General features: G+C 46.5%; 1 protein-coding gene across 3 annotated transcripts in view; it reads left to right on the top strand.

Moving 5' to 3' along the window:
- The window catches only part of ROR2 (receptor tyrosine kinase like orphan receptor 2), a 219,613-nt gene that overhangs the window by 169,979 nt on the left and 26,136 nt on the right, over positions 1 to 23,498 (top strand). For all 3 annotated transcript variants that reach the window (XR_003723370.2, XM_028835321.2, XM_077966333.1), the window contains exons 2-4: positions 2,427 to 2,504; positions 18,142 to 18,429; positions 19,550 to 19,580. Coding sequence is in view for 2 of the 3 variants with exons in the window: in XM_028835321.2 (XP_028691154.2) it covers positions 2,427 to 2,504; positions 18,142 to 18,429; positions 19,550 to 19,580 (397 nt within the window). In the remaining variant the exon portion in view is untranslated. The remainder of the gene's footprint in view (positions 1 to 2,426; positions 2,505 to 18,141; positions 18,430 to 19,549; positions 19,581 to 23,498) is intronic.

Below are 23,498 nucleotides of genomic sequence, written 5' to 3'. Positions count from 1 at the left end.
CAGTGCAACATCCATTGTGGTGGCCCCTAAACTGGCCAAGTTGAAATCGTTCCCCGATCTTCCGAGTAGCCAGCCATTCCTCCCGGCTTGTGTGCAGCAGGAGTGGGGGCATGTGCTGGTCTCCCCACCAGGCGAGCCTGGCTGCTCCTAAATTGCCCCACCTTGGGAGCAGCAATCCTAGTAGCTCCGGCATTTTGGGGTAGTTCCTCCCTTTCATACTTCAGTCATCTCTGAGGCCTCACGTACGTTCCCCACATCCCCTTCTCCTTGTGGAGCCAGCCCCCCAAGTCTGGGAAGTGGTCTGAGCGAGCCTTATTAATGGCCTTGTTTCTTAATCCCGTGGCACAGTATGCTTTCTTCTTTTTTTTTTTTTTTCTTTTTGCTACTACAGGGCATGCATTTTAAAAAGTATAATTATAAAATTGAAGCTTGTTCAAAATACTGCATATTGTATGATTTCATTTATAGAAAATGTCCAGAATAGGTAAATCCATAGAGACAGCAGATTCGTGGTTACCGGGGGCTGAGGGAGACACGACACGCTTGGCGGGGGGATGACTGCTAATGGGAATGAGGTTTTCTGGGGGAGATGATGAAATGTTCTGGAATTTCATAGGGGTGATCATTGCACAACCTTGAGAATGGACTGAAAACCACTCAATTGCACACTGTAAAATGGTGAGTTTTATAGTGTGTGAATTATATCTCACACACATTAAAAAATTGATACTTGTTCACAGTAGAGCCATTTAAATTGAAATAAAAGAAATTTAAATTACCTGTAATTCCAGATGACTAATAGTAACATTTTGATGATGATGATGATGATGATGTGTGTGTGTGTGTGTGTGTGTATGTGTGTGTGTGGCAGTTTTGTTGTTATTGTTTCCATGTTTTGTTTATTTTGGAGGAAAGGTGGTATTCTTAGCTCTTTTACGGGTTAGGAGAAACCCTATTGGGTTCTGCTGAAAACACTGAGCCCTGTTTTCACTTGTACCCATCCTACAAGTTCACATACTTCCTGTCACACTTTGCATATCAACTTTAGAAGGCTGCAGTATCTGGAGTGAGCCCAAACTATGTAGGGAGACGACACTTTAAAATTTCAATATATAAATGGTGTCTTAGTTTCTCAGATTAGCAATAACAACCTAGTTTTGTTGAAACTTAAAGTGTCAGTTCTAAGGGTCTCGTGATTGGACATGCTGAGTTTATTAACCGCGTTTGACTGGCAGAGGAAGTGAAATTTCCACGCGTGAAAATGCCTCCATTTCTGAATTAGAAACTGACTTGGGAAGAGCCAGGACTCTTTTCCACAGGGAAATTGGGCTAGTGAAGCTTATTTTTCTTTGGGGTATGTATTTATTTGAGTGTTTCACACCATTTGTCAATTTCTAAGCAGTTAATAATTTTTATGTCTCTTTTCGATGTGTGTATATAGCGTAAGTATGTTTGATTTCATGTGGTCTCTCTACATTTAAACAGTGCTGAGTGATGGTGTGTGTAATGTGCTGATTTAAAATTTCAAATCCAAACTGAAGTCTTTAATACTTCAGCAGAAATCCATGGACCGCCTTGCATAGCTGACGCCAGCCTCTGTTCTGTAGCAGAAGGTGCTTCTGTCTAGGTTTCCATGATGGAACCACTCGTCCTCCCCCAGGGATGCAGCACCGGCTGGCCCCATGTGGTTTACCTACAGTTGAGGAAGAGTAAAATACACACAACTGTTAACCTGGGGAGAATGGTAGGATTGCCGTGGGAGAGGTGTGTGGCTTGCAGGGAGACTTAAGAGAATAGAAACGTTTCTTCTGAATGGTTGCTCATGGACATTTTATGAAAGATGGCTCAGGGCTTGGCTTTTGGGGGTGGGTAAATTTGAACTAGAAATGATAAGAAGAATGGAAGTGAAAAGCCACAGCACCCATTTATGTCCTTTACATTGTGGGGTGGGTACTTGGCTGCTGCCACTGGGTCTGGGGATGGGGAGGGCAATGAGTTGCTTAAGAAATCCTCCAACTCTGAATTTATTACCCAATTACCAGGACCTCCATCTGGAGGGCAGCCTGCGGCATCTGGCTACAGAAATGTTTGATTTTGCCAGCCAGTGCTTTGGTTTCTTTCTCTCCCTCTCCCTCCCACTCTCTGTCCCTCTCTGAATGAAGCCCAGGCTCCACTGACTTACTTCCATACCTGGTTTGCAAAGCCCCCACATTTGCTATTCTTGGGATAAGCTTCAAAGTCACTTGTACTGTTATGTCATATCTTTATATCACTATAAAATCCCTCTAGAGGTTACCGTAAAGTCTTATCCCTCTGTGTTTTTTACAAATACCGTGTAGTTTTGCTAGAATGTCATTGTCTGCATAAAATTAAAGGCTCCTGAAAGGAAAACTTGTTTAATACCTATCCTGGTTTCTTTTTCCCAGGTGAAGTGGAGGTTCCAGATCCGAACGACCCTTTAGGACCCCTTGATGGGCAGGACGGCCCGATTCCAACTCTGAAAGGTGAGCTGGGACACGCAGGTGCTCTCTCTGTTCTTGGAACGCCCTGTGCTGAGGCTGATGTTGCCCTGCCATTGCCTGAAGGAAGGCGCTGGGGGTCCTCTGGCCCCTTGCTGCCCCCTGGTGGTGGGCATGGTGGACTGCCACCTTGTTTCCTGTGTTTCTTGACTTGGAGGGCATTGAGGGCCTGTTGGGGCCACAGGTGGGAGGTGACATGCAGGGAGGCGTGGGCGGACAGTTGGTGGCGGCCTGGCAGATGGGGAAGGGGCCTGAGCAGAGCCTTAGGAGCTGGATTCCTGTTGCCTGTGACTCCAGAGGTGTGTGTACGTCTCAGTGGGCAGGCGGCCCTCCTCCTCTCAGCCACCTGGATTTCTGCCTTGTGGCTTCAGCTCTTCCCCTGGGTCTGTGGTCAGAGCCATGCTCACTTAGCACACCTCGCTGGAACGCACCACAGATTTGTCGGGTGGATAGAACAAGTTTCCCCCGGATGCAGACCTGTGGCTTGAGGAAGTGATGCATTTGCTGATGCATGTAGTGTCACCTCAGCCGCAGATAGCCTGTCTCAGTCAGCTCGGGCTGCCTTAGCAAGCACCACAGACCGGGCAGCTGAAACAACACACACTTCCTAGTTCTGGAGGCTGGAGGTCCAAGATGAAGGTGCCAGCACGGTTGGGTTCTGGAGAGGACCCTCCTCCTGGCTTGCAGACAGCCGCCGCCTTGCTGTGTCCTCATACGGCGGAGAGAGAGAGGTCTGTTTGATTCTCTTCTCATAAGGACACTAATCCCGTCATGGAGGCCCCGCTGAAACCAGCCCAGTAGTCCTATAGGCAGTTCTTTGGGATAAACAGAGAACTTGACCCTGGTCTTAAAGTTTGAAACTTACATTTGTTTTATCTTGAGTTCCTTCTAAAGGAAAAGGATGCCCAGACCTCTCAAAAAAGTATTGAATCATGCTTCTGCAGGCCCTCCTCCATCATGTCTGCTTCTGTACCCCTCCCTAGTTCCTGTTTTCTCACACACAGTTACTTTTCTTCTCTGGTGTATAAACCCCAAGTTTTAGTCCATCGGGGAGATGGATTTGAGACTGAGTTCTCATCTCCTTGACTGCAGCACGTGATTAAAGCCGATTAAAGCCCCTTTCCTTGGCACTGCTTGTTGTTTCAGTGATTGGCTTTCTGTGTGGGGAGCAGGAGGACCTAGACCGAATCCCAGTGTTTTCGTAACACCCGCCTCATGACCTCATCTAATCCTAATTACCTTCCAAAGGCCTCACCTGCAAATATCATCACATTGAGGGTTAGAGCTTCAACTTACAGGTTTGGGGGACACAAATGCTCAGTCCATAACAATAAACTGCTGGAACAGCCACTTTATTTCTGTGCAGTCTACAGAGTGGCTCTGCACAGCATCTGCATGGAGGTCAGTTGTTTAAAACCAAGAGCAGGTGGAGCTCTGCCCAGCATGCAGGGTGGTGGTGAGGCTGGTACCTGGTGCTTGGAGGCTTCCTTAAGAGGATTCCATCCTCTGTAGGATGTTAAATGTAGAAAACACATGCTCTGAAAGCTTGTTTAGCACACTGGCCTTGGGGACCACATTTCCTTAAGAGTAAAAATAGTTTTTGATGGTTAGATTCTCAACTTGTTTCTCAAAAGCCTGACAACCCACAGTGCAGAAAGACCACAGATACTTACTGATTGCCCCCATAGCTGGCTCTGCATGAGATCCTAGGACATGGTGTTGGCTGAACCGTGCTCTTTGCTGTGTGGAGTTTACAGGTCTGGGGAGAGTCAAGCTGTCAGGTGATTGTGAAATTCTGAATTGTGGCAAGTGACCTGAAGGAAGAGATCAGGTTTTGGGAGGGTAGAAGAGAAACGGGTCTCTTGATTTGGGGACAGATGGTTGTGCTGAGATCTGAAGAGTGGACGCTGGCCAAGTGAAAATGGGAGGGAAGTGTGTGCCAAGCCCACTGGGGGCCCTGGGTCAAGCGGGACTTGGTGTCGTGGTGGTGCCACAGGGCAGATGCCTGGCTTACGGGCTGGGGCAAGGTGGAGGTCAGAGTCAGCTGGGGCTGAATCCCTGAATCTCAGTAGGGCAGCCGGGAGGCTCTTGAAATTCAAGTCAGTTAGAATAAATAAAATTACGAATTCAGTTCCTTGGTTGTACTAGCTACACTTCAATTTGGCAAGAGCCTCCCACAATGGGTAGCACAGATCTAAAATGTACCAGTATCGCAGAAAGTTCATGGGGCAGCGCTGGGCTATGCCCTGCACAGCACTTTAGGTCCCGGAATTTGTGTTTCATTGTCAGTTGTTGAGGGCGTCTGGTCTGGGGGGTGGTGCAGTCTGATTCACTCTGTGAAAAAATCACACGGCAGCTGTCAGGCACGGTTCGAGGAGAAGCAGAGGATGCAGTTGAGGGAGTGGGGGCGAGTGACGAGAAGCAGACAGGCCACAGTAACGGCCGAGAATCCAACTGGAGTCATTCCATAGACTCTGATATTTCCTTGGGAAAATGTATTGCAGTCCTTTGTTTCAGATGCGCTGCAAACCTCTCGCCCAGATGGGGAGCGTGGGGGCTTCCTGGTGGGCCTGGGGCGGGGCTGTGCTGAGGCTCCTGGAGCGGGGGCTGCAGGGGGCCTGAGACTGCTTGTGGGATGGGAGCTGTTCTTTAAGTGGAGTGATCATAAGTAACCCTGTGAGGCAGAAACAGCTGCATATTCATGATGCACTTAGGAAGATACATTTGCTTATCAAGGTGAAAAAATGACCATCAGATGAAATTTAACAGAAAATTTTATTCCCTGGATGCTGCAAGCTCCCAGCATTTATACGTCAAATTCAGTGCCCTAAGGTGGGATTCTCTCACTTCCCTTTCTGGAAGTGGAGCAACTTCTCAAGCTTAGAATAGAATACTTTCTACTGTGCTTTTTGTTTGTTGGGATTTGATAGCCTCTTGACTTCTTTTGTTGTTGTTGTTAACCCACAAGCGATTGGGTTAAAAACCATGTGTGTTCACTGCGTTCCCATGACTGAAAGGAGTTGATTGATGACAGAGTTTGGAAGTTTGCCTTGGACTTCTGAGAGCACAGAAACGCTGACGCTGAAGGTGGCCCGTCAAGTGGGCACATCTGTACATACATGCATGTTTATGAAAGGGTAGTACAAAAAGAGAGCAAAGAACCACAGACGGCCGGGCTGTGTTTCTTTGCAGTAGCAGGATAGCGCAGTACAGTGCCGCAGTTCTGAGCCTGGGTTTGCAGGAGGAAGGGCCTGGTTAGATGGTGGCTTCACCCTTCCCCTGGGGCCAGGGCCTTGGGCATGGCAGTTTCAAGATGGGAGTACCCCCTGGCGTAGGCGGGATGAAAGGACTTGCTCAGCTCGCTCCAGGCACCCAGAAGCAGTAGCTGATGCTGGCGCCATTTGTTAGCATCACAATCATGATGATTTGTGGATCCATCAGCACCCTTAGTGGGACAGGATCCATAGTGAACTGCCCGCCCCCGCCAAAGTCTCAGGGTAGGGGCCCCAATCTTTCCCCTGCTCGTTAATTATCTGGTTCTGTAACGTGATTTTACTTCCTTTTGAGTTCTTGCTCTTGCACAAATGGAGACTGACTCCACCCGTCCTTCTACTCCTGGCCCGTTCCTTATATCATTTAGTGATAGAAGGAGTAGGCCTTGCAAAGCCAGACTCATTCGTCCTGCACATTTTTGCTCATAGAGCTTCTGGGAATGTCACGCTTGGCCACATTTGGCCTAATCACATGTATAATCATAGCTGAATGTACTATATTAGCTATTTATTTAACCCAATCATCAGTCATGATGTATGAACATCTGCAATATCACTAGCAGGTGACGTTGGCCTGTGGACCAGTTCATCAGTGATAAGACAGCTTTACCTTTGGCCAAGCAAAAGCGAATCCAAGAATTAGCTGGAAAAAGTGTTTTTGTTCAGATGTCCTAGGTCAGTATTTGGGATGAAGCTTATATTTGATAGATGGTATCGAGAGAGAGAGAGAGAGAGAAGTTCCCAGAGCAAAAAGCCTATATAGAGAAAGTGAACACCGAGGATGTTGTGATTTACAGATGAAAAGTTTGCCTTCGGTTTTCATATGCCAAAGTTCTGTCATTGTTTAAGACTGCAGGCGACTGTAGGACTCGGTTATCACCAGGTTAACATGTGAGTGGATATTTAACAGAGCTTTGTCTTCCCTTGTTACCTTAGATGTCCAGTAGACATACATACATACATGTTTTAGAATTATCATTCTATTACTTACAGAGGCTTCTATCTGACCTAGAAACCACATGCTTTTTTGTTCCAAGGCTGTGTTTTAAGTGCACATGGAATATAGCTTGTGTTTTGTAGGATCAGTACTTTGGAATGTTTGTGGGAAGTGGATAATTTCTGAAGTTCGGGGCGGGGTGGTGTGGGCTCGCCTGTCTGCTGGCCTCCTGTTCTGGCTCCGCCAAAATAGACCCGGCGAGCTGTGTCTCTGTCTTTGGAGAAGAGCTGCTCCTCGTCCACACTGCAGCCAGCAGGGGAATTCCTGACTTTGCCCATGTGAGGATGTGTTGCAATTATAGGTGATCTCAAGTGGATTCTAAATAACAGGGTAGTGAAACCAGTGCCTTGGTTACTAGGCTGTTCCCTGCTATTTGTGACATGTCAGGCTGTGGTGCTGAACTAAAATTTCCTTGGAAAGAGAAAACAAAGCAGTCAGCAGAGCTCCCTGAGCTGACACGGAGACCGTGCCTATTGGTCTCTGTTTACCAAGCATCAGTTTCCTAGTTCATATAGGTCTTACCGGCTGAATTATTGTGTGTGTTTGTGGTTTATTCTGGAACTCCTGGCGTGCGTGCCTGTGTGTATGCATGATGGTTTGATAGGTTTAACATAGAGTGAGGGTCTCTGAGGCTAAGCGGGTGGAAAATGAAAATAGGATCATCACTGCAAACAGTCAGCATTCAGTCTGTGAGGTCTGTGATTCGCAGCTCGGGCTCAGCATCAGGGTGCGCCATGCGACTCTCCCAGCTGTGTCTCCTCTGGCCAGGCACCCCATGGAAAGTTACTTTTGAGGCTCCAGCTTCTGAATGTACAGAATGGGCACGATGAACGTGAGTTGTTCTGAGCGTGTGCAGAGACGGCAGTTGTGCGTCAGCTGCTGGGTGCACGCCTGGCTCCAGGACGCAATAACGTTGTTGTGCCTGGGCTTGTTGTTCCCTTAGAATAGGGAAGACACTCCCTGGGGTGGGTGTGCTCCAAGCGCCCGGACCAGAATGTGAGAGGCACCCTCCCCACCTATACCAGGTGAGCCTTGGGGTGGGCCCCGTGCTGACCGCCAGCAGGCAAGCCAGGGTAAAGAGTACGAGGACTGTCCTCCTGCCTGGTGATTGGAGCCTGTCCTCAGAACTCTGCTCATCCTGAGAACATCCAGATCGAACACAGAGCTGACGCTGAGGTCTACCAGATGCCCACAAGGGGCACTCAAGCACAGATAAGGATGCACAGGGCAGCGTGGTGCAGTCCCCAGGGCCACCATGCGGGCATCCCTCTGCAGCAGACTGCTCGGTTATTCCTCAATAATTTCCCTGCAGAGGGAGAAAGGACAGGGTCTAGACACATAGAACAATAAAGAGAAAATAATGTGAACAGTACAGTGCAGCAGAAATGCACAGGGAACTGATGGTGGTCTGGATGTCCAAGGCGTTACTCAGATGGGCACGGGGGGTTTCTGGGAGGATGTGGCCCCTGAACTGAGGCTTCTTGCCTTCAGCATGTATTTACCGAAGCCCACCGCATGCTGGGCGCTCAAGAGTCTCTCAAAACGTCTCAGTATGAGGCGGCGTGGTCTCCACTTCCCCTGGGCTCACTGAGTATCCTCCTAAGCGGGAGAGGCAAGCCTGGGAACCACAGAAGGACCTCAGATCATGAAGGTGCTGGAGGAAGGCAGGGCCGGGACGAGAGTGAGCGGTGCTGGCTGTCGCCGATAGGGTGGTCAGGAGGCTGAGCCCCACAGAGTAGGGGCAATGGCTGGCAAAGGCCCCACAGCTCAGGATGCTCCAGGCAGGAGGCGGGCGTGGGAGAGAAAGGGAACGTGGGGTCCCACTCAGAGCAGCGAGGCTATGACACCCAGTCTCACAGTGGGCGCCCAGGGTCAGACTCGGGTTTCATTCTGGCCACTTTGGTTGTTATGTAGCCAAGGGCAGGAGTGGGGGATGGAGTCCCACATGGCTCCGTGCTCAGGGAACCCCAGGGCAGCTCTGAAGGTGCTGATATACTTAAGGGGCACAGGCAGGGACAGGACCAGGCCACCACCAAGGAGGCCAGAGTGGGCTCCATGTTCTCATCCTGGGGCATCTCAGCCCTGTGGGTGTTGGCTGGAGCTAGAAACTCATTTTACAAGGGCACAGGAGGCTTGCACTGAGCCCAGTGTCCACATCCATGTCCACCCTGGTCTGGGGATTGCTGGGGGTACATTTTGTATGGTACAAAGAGAAGCTCCAAGCTCCAGGGTGACATGGGGAGGGAGCAGCTGCCGAGCACTAGGACTTGGTGGAGGGAAACCTCCAGGCAGGTCATTCTTAGGTTCCAGGTCAGAAGCCAGTTCAGCCCCTGCCAGTCTTCTCTGCCCCCGCCCAGCCCACAGCCACACAATCCCAAGCAAACCTTTCCCTAAGACGTTTTCTAACATCCATTGGACAAAACAAACAAGATTTCCAGGTCGTGAGCCTTGCACCACTCTGGAGGCTGGAGGCCATGTTCAAGGCGCCTTCGATCCAAGTAGGGGAGCCTTTGTCCTCCTATTGGCTGTGAGTCTGCAATGCCCGTTGTGTTGTCTGGATCTGGAGCCACTGAATGGTCTTGGAAGAAAACTCAACCCCACAAATAGGAGATTTCAAAGTGCACCGTTGGTTGTTCGGGGCAGAGTTTGGGCCGGGCATCTGAGACTGTCTGGACTGTCTGTAGACCCACAGCAGCTTCTTGCCATCGGTGAGGCTGATTCCTGCCTCCGAGCCTTCCCTGCAGTCCTCCATCAGCCCCTCTCTTTTCCCAGGGGTAGAGTTCTGATAGCCCACGCCCAGCGGGGTGGCATCCCTATGGTGGGCGGCCGTTTCCCTCGTCTGACTGGTATTGTCAGTGGCTGTTGTTCTTCCTTCTGTGGGTGACACACACGGACAGCAGTGATTATTCCTGAGCTCGCTGGGTTTGAGACCGCACTGCAAAGGACTGTGCCACCACCTGTCTGTCTCTGTCTGTCCCCGGGGTGTGCACACACAGGTGTCTCTGTCTCTTTGGGTGGGTGTGGATGTCACCTGTGTGTAGGTCTTAGTTTTAGTTTCTTGGACTGTCTCCTTCCGTCTGCAGCCGTTCTTCTTTCTTCTTCAATTCCTCTACCCTTGCAAAGGATAGGTCCTTTGTCATAGCAAAGGATCTCAAGACAAGATGCCTTAAGACATCAGAATGTTTTCTCTCAGCTCTGGAGGCCAGAAGTCTGAAATCAAGGTTTGTTGGCAGAGTAGGTTCCTTCTGAGGGCTCTGGGAACAGTCTGTGCCATGCTTCTGTCTGAGCTCCAGGCATCGCTGGCAACCCTTGATGCCCATGGTGCTCTGTGGCTGTGGCAGCATCCCCCCATCTCTGCTCTTTCTTCCCTCTAGGTCTGTGTCTGAAATTCCCTGTTCCTATAAGGAAACTATCGTTGGATTAGGGCCCTCGCTAATCAAGTAGGACTCTTCTGAACTTCATTACATCTACAGTGACCCTATTTCCCAGTAAAGTGGCACTCACAGGTTGCGGGGCTGAGGACTTCAGCGTGACTGGCTGGGGGACACAGGTCAGCCCACCATAGTCTCGGTTTGTCCAAAGGTACAAACACTCTTAGGTGCTTTTCTGCATCTCGCAAGTCCCCATGCTTCTTGTTTTCCTCGTTTTCTCTGACTCCCATCCTTCCTGACACTGCCCCTGGTTTTCTGCAGCTGGCTGCATGCACCGCTCAGCAGCTCAGTGGGAAAGCCTGAGGAGAGTGGCCGCTCTTCCACGCCCGCAACGGATTTATTAACCTGAAAATATTTTCCCTCGGGAGGAACAGCTTTACGTCCTTCCTGCAGCTCTCAGGATTTCCATTCCACGTGCTCTTCTAGGAAATTTGTTTTATTTCCCACTAATCCAAGCTCCACAACCTCATGATCTCTAATACACAAAGTTTTCTTGATCTTCCCGGACTGATCCGTGTGACCCGGTAAAAGCAGATCCTCAAACGCCTGAGTAATTTGACCAAGTTGGTGAATACTTGGATGATCAGCTGGGATTTAAAAATCATAAGTCAGCCGGGCACGGTGGCTCACGCCTGTAATCCGAGCACTTTGGGAGGCTGAGGTGAGTGGATCACGAGGTCAGGAGATCAAGACCATCCTGGCCAACATGATGAAACCCCGTCTCTATTAAAAACACAAAACTCAGCCAGGCATGGTGGCGCGTGCCTGTAATCCCAGCTACTCGGGAGGCTGAGGCAGGAGAATCATTTGAACTAGGGAGTCGGAGGTTGTAGTGAGCCGAGATCACGCCACTGTACTCCAGCCTGGTGACAGAGCGAGACTCCGCCTCAAAAAAAAAAAAAAAAAAAAAAAACGGCAGGGCGCGGTGGCTGAAGCCTGTAATCCCAGCACTTTGGGAGGCCGAGACGGGCAGATCACAAGGTCAGGAGATCGAGACCATCCTGGCTAACACAGTGAAACCCCGTCTCTACTAAAAAAAAATACAAAAAATGAGCTGGGCGAGGTGGCGGGCGCCTGTAGTCCCAGCTACTCGGGAGGCTGAGGCAGGAGAATGGCGTGAACCTGGGAGGCGGAGCTTGCAGTGAGCTGAGATCCGGCCACTGTACTCCAGCCTGGCGACAGAGCGAGACTCTGCCTCAAAAAAAAAAAAAATCGTAAGTCTTTGATCTGACTGTGACTGCAGCAGAGCCGTGTTCCCTGGTGATGAGATTCCTTTGTTACTTTGCCTTTGGGTTGTTCTAATGCTTGGACTCAGCTCCCTGTCCAGAGATGTGCAGTGCACAGAGAGCTGGCCTGGGCACAGGGAAGACGAGCCTGTACCATCAGTTGCTAAAGTCATGCCACTGTTGAGTTAGAAAGGGGAGTCAGTTAAAAGGGAAGACTTCTGTTCTGTGTAACGCTATGCAGTGTGAGTGCTGCCCAAATCCAAGTGAGCCAAAACCTCGGTCGGCCATGCCTGGCTCCTTTTGGCCTGGCAGATTGTTTCTGGAGAGGTTTGGGGCAGCTACAAAGGCATGTTTTTGTGAGTTGGAGGAGAGCTTAGAAAATGGTTAGTACAAACCCCGTATTTTGCACATAAGGGAAAAATGAAGCCAAGAGAGGCTAAATGACTGGCTATAAATTAAACACCAAGGGAGAAAGGAATATTGTGCTTACTCTCTAGAGAGCTTTCTCTCCCGCTTTCATGTGTGGCCCCTAGAGAATCGATGACTTTGAAAATGGTGGACCAGACTCATTTGGCAGCCCTCCCACGTAAATTACATATGAGTGCTCAATAAAATGCTAGTAAAAGATGCAAATGCTTATATGAATGTGCAAGGGAGATGGAGAAACGCCCAGGAGCCAGGAATGGAAGGGAAGCAGGATTATAAGTGACAGCCCTGGGCTGCCACAGAAGAAACCACTTGAGGTAGCCCCCACTACATTTGCAGCCTTGGAGAACAGCCCGCTTCTCCCAGGTCCTCAAGAAGAGTTTATCTGACACCAAGGGCCGAATTTTGAAGGCATCATGGAGTTGTGACATGAGCTCACCAACAGTGAAAAGTGGTGTCACCGCATGGCCATGGCACACATGTGGACATGTCTGTGAGCCACAGAGCAGAGAGAACACCAAAACGTGGACACACCAAATCCACCAGGGCTGTAATGTCAGAGCAGGCCCGGGAACATAAATGCTACACTCGAGAATACGCAGGGAGAGGGAAATCCTGATGGAGAGTAAATGAAAGAAGTCACCTAAAGTTACTGACGTCACTTGGAATTGGATGTATTAAGTTTCCTCTAATCAGGAGAAATGAGGGGTTAGGAGAAAAATCTAGCTTGGTTTAGGAAAATAAAGGAATGTACATTTCTTGCACCATAATGTAAGGCCTATGAAATATCATCCCTGCTGTAGAAACGATTCTGCTAGGTCTGGTTTCATCAAGAGCCTTGGGTTTCCACACCAAGCCAGGAGGGAACCCATGGGCTCCACAGAACTGAAGCTTTGTTGACAAGCTTCCCTGTGAAGCTCAGAGACCTGCGCGCTGGAGTCCTGGAGAAGAGGGATGAGCACCTTGCCTCGGGGTCAGCCCCCGGAGGTGACATGAGAGATCGCCTCCACCCTGGCTCCAGATGGGAAACACAGAAGGCTCTCCCATGAGAAATCAGCTGGGACAGGCACCTCTGGAAGCCAGATTTACATTACCAGAATGCTGTAGGACATTCCAAGCCAAAAAGTGAAGATAAAACTTGGCACTGGCTGTCAAGCGAACCCAGTCCTCAAGGGATTCCCTCAGAAAAACCAGCCTTACAATAAAAGAATTACACAGCACACTTGGCGAAGCCCAGGATGAGTGGCAAGCTAGTAAACAATGAAGCTAGTAGGATTAAAGATAAAGGAGGAAACAGAAACCACATAGAAGAAAAGCAGTGGTGGATTTGAAAAGGAACCAAACAGACCTTCTAGAAAAGAAAAATATAGTCCATGAACTGAGAAACTTGATGGATATGTTACAGGGTAGATGCACATAGCTAAAGACAAAAAGGTTAAGGAGTATTAAAAATAGGTACAGAGAGAGCACAGTGGAATTATCATATGAGGAAAACCAGCATATATCTAGAAGGATATTTAATATTTTATGAAATACTGATAGAGGTTTTATAGACTTGACAGAAAGCACAAATCTTCAGATTTGAGGAAGGGCACTGAGACCTGAGGAGGATGGAATAAAAATAAATTTACTATTAATGATAGACAATCTGGAATGGCAAAGACAAAGGAAAAATATTGAAAATAGCCTAAGAAAGGGAAAGTTCAGAATACTTACAAAGGAACAAGAACTGCAGGACTTTCAACAATCACTATAAAAGCCAGAGGACAGCAGTGCCTCAAATTCTATACCCAGCTAAACTATCATCCAAGTGTGAGAGTCATGGATGTTTTTAGACCAAGACTAAGAGTGTTTACAGGCTTAGTCCTTTACCCAAAGAATGAACGTTATTCAGGATGAGCTCAACTGAACCTAAGAGGAAGGAGTGAGGTGCAAGAAGTGTTGGTGAGGAAAGAAGTTGGTGAGCAAGTTGGTAGATCTCAAAATACTCGTGACAGTAAAGATAACAATAATTGGAGACTTAAAATCAGAGTGTATCTAAGCACTAGGAAGCAGTTCCAACATCTCTCTCTCTCTCTCTCTGTGTGTGTGTGTGTGTGTGTGTGTGTGTGTGTGTGTGTAGCTCATAGCATTTAAAGCCTTTTGTAATTGGGGGACTTTGCTAAATGAGGTATGCCTATAAAAAGTAGTTAAGCTAGCCACTTATATAAAACTTTCAAATAAGAAGAGGGGGAAAATGGAGAATTTAAAAATCCAATAGAAGATAGGAAAGAAAAAACAAAAGGCAATGGAAACATTAAAAATAAAACTTACCAGTTAAAAACATAGACTCAAAATGTAAAATTATATGCCATTTATAAGAGTTATGTCTAATACAGAATCATAAAAATGATGAAGATATTAAAAAGATAAAAGTAGGGCTATGTTAACCAAAGGTTCCCTGAGGATGGCTATAATAATATCAGATAAAACAATCTTTTAGACAGAATTGTTGCTTAGTGATATATGGACCAAATGATGTAATAAAACTGAAGTTGGGAGTGCATTCAGCCCCATCATTTCCCATATTATCAACTCAACTTGACAGAATTACTAAAAGCTATTTGACAAATGCAAAGTCTTTGAGTCTAGTAGATAAACATACTAAAAATATGAACAACAAAATCAACAAACTTGATCAAATGGGCACTTAAAAATAAAACTCTGCCATGAACGTAGACTAAGCACGTTCTTACTAAGCATCTGTGGACCATCTCCAGGAAGCTGACTCTGCGGAGCATATCTCAGTGGCTTCAAAGAATTGTCACCACACAGACCATGTTCTGTGACAACAGTGCAATTAAAGCACACTTTAAATAACTCATAGCTAAAAATGTCATAAGATACATTACACGATATTTGGGTCTGACTAATGATGTGAAGATTAATTTATTGGATGGCTAAAGAAGAGTGGAAGGAAAATTTTACACTTAATGCGTACATAGAAAAGGAAAAAGATATAAAATGAATTAACTACAGAAGTTGGAAAAAGCATCAGGATAGATGAACAGACAATTACAGAAGGGGCACCCCAATGACGAGCAATATTCTAAAGAATGTGGAAGCTCACGAGGAAGTCATAAGATGCGAACTAAAACAATAGTGCAGAACTATTTTATGTCCATCAGATTGGCAAATATTTTAAAGCCCTCAAACACCAAATTCCAGCACAGCTGTAGGGAAGCACTTTAATTCAGATACTGCTAGTGAAATACAAATTGTTTCAAGCACTTTTGAGGCTCAGATCAATGAAAGATTTCAAGACTCTATGACACCACATCTGGTTAAATATTTTTTCCCCCCTTCCAACTTTTATTTTAGGTTCAGGGGTACATGTACAGGTTTGTGACTTGGGTAAATTGTGTGTCATGGGGGTTTGGTGTACAGATTATTTTGTCACCCTGGTAATGAGCATAGTACTCAATAGGTAGTTTTTTAGTCCTCACCCTCCTCCTACCTTCAGTCCTCCAGGAGACCCTGATGTCTGTTGTTCCCTTCTTTATGTCCATGTGTACTCAATGTTTTACTCCCACTTATAAGTAAGAATATGAGGTATTTGGGGTTTTGTTCCTGTGTTATTGTGCTTAGGGTAATGGCCTCCAGCTGCATCTATGTTGCTGCAAAGGATATAATTTTTCTTAATGGCTGCATTGTATTCCATGGTGTATAGGTACCACATTTTCTTTATCCAGTCATGTGTGTACTTTTGAGAGACTCTTGTATATGCACAGGACAAGATATCTATATAGGTGGTCTTTAAATATTATAATAGCAATAATGTAGAAATAGCTTACTATCCTTCAACTGGGAAATGGATAAGGAAATTGTGGTTTGTTTGTATAATGTACCATTCTATTATACAGTAATTAAGAATAAATGTTGCACATCAACCAACATAGATGGATGAAATGAAGCAACTAAAAAATAGGACCTTTCAGGAAAAATTTCTAAAAACGTAAAATAATAAAAATATGCATTGGAATAATGCATACAAGTTCTCTGGAGCAGAAGAAACAAGAGTAGGTTTTGGTTGCATTCTAGAATTTTTTTTAAGTGTTCAAAGTAAAATATGGGAAAATTAATGTCAAATCTCGATACGTTTTGTTCATGGTTACCGTTTGATAGCTGTATTTTTCTGTATGTTTGCAGCATTTTAGCATTTAACCTTTTTAAATCAAAAAATACTGAAAAAACAGGCAAAAAGATATGGGAGATATGAATTTTGAAAGCAAAAAGGTTATGTTATTGTTATTTGAAGAAGATGTTATCTATGTAGAAAATCCAAGGCAATCAACTCAGAAACCGTTATAACTAAGATAGCTGAGTAAAGTGGCAAGATCTTTAAAAACTTGCAGGTGGGATTAATTTAATGATTTTGAGATGAGAGGATCATTCTGGCTTATCTGGGTAGGTCCTTAGGAAACCGGGGCTGGAAGACTGGATTCAGCAGTAGATGTGGCAATGGAAGCAGAGGTTGGAGTGATGCAGTGGGGAGCCACTGGCCAAGGAAAGAGGGGGCCCCTAATGTTACTGAAACACCAGGGTTTGGTCTAGGTCCTGCTGCTCACCACACGGAAAGCCAATCACTGAGACAAAAATTATTGCCAAGAAAGAAGGCTTTAATCCAGTGATGCAGCTGAGGAGATGAGGTCTGCCTCAAATTCATCTCCCTAACTGACTAAAATGAGGGCTTTATATAGCAGGGAAGAAATGTAGCTATGTATGGGAAAACAGGAACATGGAAGGGGTAAAGAAGCCATCATGATGATTGAGGGCCTGGTGTCTTATTGACTCGATGTGATATGATGATCTTGTGAGTTTCAATTCTTTGATACTTTTTTAAGAGGTCCTTTTCTGAGGAAGGGTCAATGTCTATATTTATCCAAAAGAAATGTCTATGGCAGGGGTCCTCAACCTCCTGGCTATGGACTGGTTACTGGCGCGTGGCCTGTTAGGAACTGGGCTACACAGCAGGAGGTGAGCAGAGGGTGAGCAAGTGAGGCTTCATCTGTATTTGCAGCCACTCCCCATCAATTACATGACCACCTGAGCTCCACCTCCTGTCAGATCAGCAGCAGCATTAGAGTCTCATAGGAGCACAAACCCTATTGTGAACTGCACATGTGCGGGGTCTAGGGTGTGCGTTTGTGAGAGTCCATCTTAGGAGCAGCCCACTCACTCCCCATTCTGGGTGCTTTAAGACCCCGTGTGCCCCCTAGTGTGTGAGCGCGGGACTGCTTCTGTCTGCTCTGGACAAAGCCTTCAGCTGCCCTCAGCACCGTAACTTCTGTTCTGTTTACAGGACAGTGATTAGCTTGGTTTGGGGATGTCCATGTTTTGTCACACATCTTCTTTTTATATTTTACTTCTGTGGCTCTGTGCTTAATGATGTGGCAGGCGGGGAGGAGGGACTTTCTGAGCGTGAATTTACATCATTTCGACCAGCCCAGGTTAGATGTAGTGTTGGAAAGAGAAGCACAGTTGATCCTCATCATTTGCAGATTCCGTATTTGTGAGTTCACCTAATACCTAAAGTCTATTTGTAACCCCCAGATCAATACTCGTGGTGCTTTTGTGGCTTTTCACAGACACACGCCCAAGGCAGTGAAAAATCTGTGTCCCAGCTGGTGTTGAACAAGGCGATGGTCGGCTTCCTGGCTTCTGCTCTCATACTGTGAACATGTGGCCTTTTCTTGGTCTATTTAGTACCACGTTTCTTGCATAGTTGGGCTTTCTGTTGGTGATTTTACTGTTTATGATGGCCCCCAGGCACAGCGCTGAAGTGGTCTGGTGTTCCTAAGTGCAAAAAGGCTGTGACGTGCCTTATGGAGAAAATAATGTGTGTGAGAGAAGCTTCGTTCAGGCATGAGTTATGAGGCTGTTGGCCATGGGTTCAATGTGAAGAAATCAACAGTACACATTGAATATGGTGTCTTTAAACAGAAACACACATAAACCAAGGTTACGTATTGGTTAGTTGATGAAAATATGACGAGAGGCTCGCAGGAATTTGACTCTGTGTTTCCCGTCGGAGCAGTGGTTCAGTATTCACTAATTCAGTGTTCCCTGTAGCATTCTGGGAGATAATTACCACAGATAACAAGAACCTATTTTAGTAGGTGACAGAAAATGGAAAACTTCCCTTGGAGGAGTTCCTAACGGAACCCCCAGGTGGCCCTTCCCTCCAGCCCTCACTGAAGCTTGTTCTTTTGTGACCCCTCTTCTTGGCAGGTTACTTTCTGAATTTTCTGGAGCCAGTAAACAATATCACCATTGTCCAAGGCCAGACGGCAATTCTGCACTGCAAGGTGGCGGGAAACCCACCCCCCAACGTGCGGTGGCTGAAGAACGACGCCCCGGTGGTGCAGGAGCCGCGGCGGATCATCATCCGGAAGACAGAATACGGCTCGCGACTGCGAATCCAGGACCTGGACACGACAGACACTGGCTACTACCAGTGCGTGGCCACCAACGGGATGAAGACCATTACCGCCACCGGCGTCCTGTTTGTGCGGCTGGGTGAGTCGGGCAGTGAAGTTGAAGTCGTGTGGGTTGGCAGATACGAAGGTTCCCAGCCACCGAGCAAGAGGTCCGGTTGCTATTTGAACACACGAGTCAGCAGGCGGGGAGAGCAGTGAAACCATTCCCTAGGGCCTTCCCCGTGTGCCCCAGGGCACAGCTTGACCTGTTACCCATTTACTAGTAATAAAAGAAAATACGGCCAGGTGGTGGCTCACGCCTGTAATCCCAGCAGTTCGGCAGGCCGAGGCGGGCGGATCACGTGAGGTCTGGATTTTGAGACCAGCCTGGCCAACATGGCAAAACCCCCATCTCTACTAAAAATACAGAAATTAGCTGGGCGTGGTGGTGGGTACCTGTAATCCCAGCTACTCGGGAGGCTGAGGCAGGAGAATCGCTTGAACCTGGGAGGTGGAGGTTGCAGTGAGCCGAGATCGCGCCAGTGCACTCCAGCCTGGGTGACAAGAGTGAAACTCTGTCCCAAAGAAAAGAAAATAGGTGCAGATGGAGTGGTTTATAGACCGGGAGCCCAGAAGACAATCCCAGGAGCACACGGGGAGCCGAGGTGTTTATCAGGAAGGCCATGTGTTAGGAAGTCAGGCGTCCGTGGGAGGGTGGCCACACTGCAGGATAACTGGGCAGGGTCCGAGGCTGGCCTGGCTGGGGTGGGGAGAGAGCTGAGCGCGATGACCAGAGATTCTGAATCTCTGTGCTCGTCACACCTGGTGAAGGAATTAAGTGGCAGGAAGGAATGTGTCCCCTTCATCCCAGCCGTGAAAAGCCCCCAGGCAGTGAACGTCCCGGTCATGCCACCCAGGACCACGCCATCCGATCACAAGTGGTAAAACAGATTCTGTGTGTAAAGACTAGATGAGAAGAGAGAGAGTAAGGACGGCAAAAACTCCAAAAACAAAGATACCCTCAGTGTGAAAGCGCCCCTTCCCTTGTTTGTGGTTTCCAGCCTTGCTGACGTAACCGCGAGCGGAGCCTGAGGCCCGAGGACAGCTGCCCCCCAGTGAGCCCGCTGGCTTTGGCCTGTTTGCCACTGGCCTGATTTGAAGAAGGTCGTATTCCAAATCATGGAGTATTAATAACTCGTCTTTTTGTTTCCTCTTTTTAGGTCCAACGCACAGCCCAAATCATAACTTTCAGTAAGTATCTATATCCCCCAAACCATGTTCTGCTGCTCTGAGGGTTTTTGTTATGTAAGAATCTGGGTTTTAAATCCTGCCAGCTCATGTCCTTGCCGAATTTGCTAGAAGTTGGCTGGGTTTCATACAGGGATGGCCACGTGCTTGCTTAGGGTTGGGAAACGTTTACATTTTCCATGTTTCTTGTACAGAAAAAATGTCAGACAACCAAAAATGGTTAATTTCTTTCTGCGATCATGACTTTACACAGGGCTACTGAGAGGAGCATAAATATACAGGCCAGGGTGCCCGGGCACCAGGAAGGATCTCGGCTCATTAGTACGTTTGGAAACAGGGACATAATTCACTCTGAAATCCCAGCACCACCAGCTGCAGTTAATGAATGTGTGCCCCTGAGACTTGGGCCACCCTGTGACAGTGGGCGGGGGTCTCAACCCCACCTTGCAGATGAGGAGACCGAGGCTCACAGCCAGGCTTACACTCCTTCGAGAGCTGCTGGCAGCAGTGGCTTTGAACTCAGGCCTCTGCTTTCCCAGCACGAGGTTGTCCACTGTGGCCAGGCTGTCTTGGGAGTGTCCCCTCTGAACGGCCCACGTTCTCCCATCGTGTACACAGAGGAGTGCTCACTCGTTGCCTGTGTTTGAGCTGAGCAGTGACTGTCCAGGTCTCCTGCGTTTCCTCCTCAGGCCTATTGGAGAGCAGTGCTTGGTGAAGTGGTGGGTAAAGTGTGCAGTGTTGGCTGATTTCTGTTTCCCTGGGCCTCGTATCCATTATCCACCCATGGTGTGCTGCTGCAGGCTCGGCAGGGCTGCGACCTATCTCAGCAGACATCAGCAGCTTGCTTACAGAGGGCAGATTTTCTTTTTAGCCAGGCCCGGCTCTTTCACCCAGACTGGAGTGCAGTGGCACAATCACAGCTTACTGCAGTCTTGCACTCCTGGGCTCAAGCCATCCTCCCCCGTTCAGCCTCCCAAGTAGCTGGGACTATAGGCGCGTGCCACCACACACCCAGATAATTTTTTTCTTATATTTGTAGAGATGGGGTCTCACTATGCTGTCCAGACTGGTCACAAAGTCTTGCCTCGAGCAATCCTCCCGCCTCACCCTCCCAAATCACTGGGATTGTAGGTGTGTGCCACCACACCTGACCTAGAGGGAAGATACTTGGGAAGATTCTGTGCTAAGCAATAGTGATGGAGCATTTTTCCTTAACAATCCTTTAGACACACAGTAAGGAAAGAAGAAATTGCATCATGAGCACAATTATGGGGCTTTGAAAAGGGCATATAAGTCATTTCAAAAGTCGAACTATTGTTTCCTCTTATTTTATATTTATGTATTTTATTTCAGTTATTTTATTTTTCAAGACAGAGTCTCGCCCTGTCACCCGGGCTGGAGTGCAGTGGTGCAATCTCCACTCACTGCAACCTCTGCCTGCCAAGTTCAGGCAGTTCTCGTGTCTGAGCCTCCCAAGTAGCTGGAATTACAGGTGCGCACCACCACGCCCAGCTAATGTTTGTATTTTTAGTAGAGACGGGGTTTCACGATGTTGGCCAGACTGGTCTTGAACTCTTGACCTCAAGTGATCCGTCCACCTTGGCCTCCCAAAGTGCTGAGATTACAGGCATGAGCTGTTGCACCTGGCCTATATTTGTGTATTTCATAAATAAAACTTTTATAGTTCATTTATATATATTTACATAAATATCTTATGTAACTAGATAATATATTGTAAATATAGAACATACAGAGCTATAATTATATAAATATTAAATATATTCATGTATTTATATACAAATTGTAAATTTATATATATATTTATATAAATTATTTCACAATATTTTTACATTGACTTTCTTCTCATTTTAAGTTATGGATTTAATCCACACATTGATGTAAATGACTGGGGCAGTTTCGGAAAGTCCTGCCTGACCTCCCATACTTCCAGGCCTCCCACCTCCCTTGTCACGAAGGTAAATCATCCAGGGAGTTTTCTAGGCACTCAGTACATGCATACATCTACCCAAGGAAATACATGTTAAGAAAACAATCAACTTGAAAAAAGGTCTAAAAGAACAGAAATTACTCAGTATTACTGAGGCAATGAAGAAATGCGCTTACCTATACACGATCAGTGAGAAATTTCTGGAGTGCTATTTGACAATAAACATAAAACTATTTTTAAAAAGAAATACCTCTTAACAGTTTTATGTACTTTTTTACTACTTTACATGTTTAGTTAACCATTCATAGAAATCTTTCCATCTCAGTGTGTTTGAAGTTTCCAGATGCTCTCTTTCCCTCTTTCTGGACTCATGTGCAGAGCATGTGACTGTTCCATCGCGATGGGCATTCCTATGAGGGAAGCCTCATCCCAGCCACTCGTGCCACCGCATCTCCCTGCCCTGGCCCTGAGACCTGTGGCTGGGTTTCTCTAGGAGAGATTCTGAAGAGGAAAAGCCACAGGGGCACAGGCACCCCCTTTTTATAACTGATACTGCAAATTGGCCATTCATAGGTAACCTTCCCGACACAACGGCAAAGGACCCATTTCTCCTTATCTTCCATAAGATGACTTCCAAACTTGTTAACTTCCACCACTGGAAGGATGGAAAATGAATAAGTGACCCGCTTTGTTCTCCACTTCCCTGGTTACTAGTGAGGCTGAGCATGTGGACACATGTTGCTTGGCACTCATGTCTCCTCTTTGTCAATTGCCACTTCATATTCTTTGCTCGTTTTTCCTTTACATTGTTTCTTAATGAATTTTGATAATTCTTTATGTCTTATTTCTTGATCATATATACATTAAAACTTTTACAAATGAATAATTTGTTTTTCATGTTGTGTCTTGTTAAAGAATATCCTAATTTCCTTGAAAAATTCTGACGATAGTTTGATTGGAATGACAATGAATGTTTAGGTCAGTTTGATGAGAATTAATATCTAAATTGAATTTTCTCATTAAGGACTACTTTGTGTTCCAAGGTGTTTTCTTTTTCTTAACATTTTATAATGAAAAATTTCAAACATACAGTTGAAATAATTTAATAGTGGGTTCCTATAGACTCACCAACTAGATGCTAGCATATACATTTTACTGTGCTAACTTTATCACTTATCGTTCCAACCAGCCTCCATCTATCCATCAATCAGATTTTTCGTTCATTTCACTGAGTTGCAGATACTTGTATACTTGTACATTTACCCTGAAATACTTCAGCATGTGTATCATTGATGAGATTGCAGTATCTGTGTATGATTTTTGCTGCTGCTGCTTCTTCAGTTAAAATTTGCATACCAATGAAATGCACACGTCTTAAGTATAGCACTAATAAGGTCTGACAAATGCATACATCTCTGCGATCCAAACACCCTGTCCAGGTACAGAACCTCTGTCACGCCTGCAGGTTCTGTCGTGCAACTTCCTAGCCAACTCCCTTCTACCCCAGGCATCCACTATTCTGATTTTTTAAGTAATGGATTAGTTTTCCTGTTATTAAGCATCACAGAAATGAAATCCTTCAGCATGTAGCCACTTAAGCCTGGTATCCTTTTAGCACAGTGCTTTTGAGATTCATCTGTGTTGTACACATATCCGAAGGTTATAGCTGTTTATTGCTGAATAGTATTTCACTGTATGAACACACTAGGTGGTTGGTGGACACCTAAGCAGATTCCAGGCTTGACTAGTATGAATAAAGTTCCTTGTGTAGGAATACTCTATACAAGTTTTTTGTGGACATGTATTTTCATTTCTGTGAGTGTTACCTAGGCACAGAACTGCTGGATTATAGGGCATGTGTGTGCTTAATTTTTAAGACATTCCTGGACCTTCTCCTAAACTCTTTTTACCTCCACCCACAGTGTGGGAGACACGTGATCACTCCACATATTTCCCAACATCGGTGCGGTAAG

This window comes from Macaca mulatta, chromosome 15 (assembly GCF_049350105.2).
Source record: "Macaca mulatta isolate MMU2019108-1 chromosome 15, T2T-MMU8v2.0, whole genome shotgun sequence".
Lineage (NCBI taxonomy): Eukaryota > Metazoa > Chordata > Mammalia > Primates > Cercopithecidae > Macaca > Macaca mulatta.
Note: the sequence above shows the minus strand (reverse complement) of the source record. Positions and strands in the feature narration are given on the sequence as shown.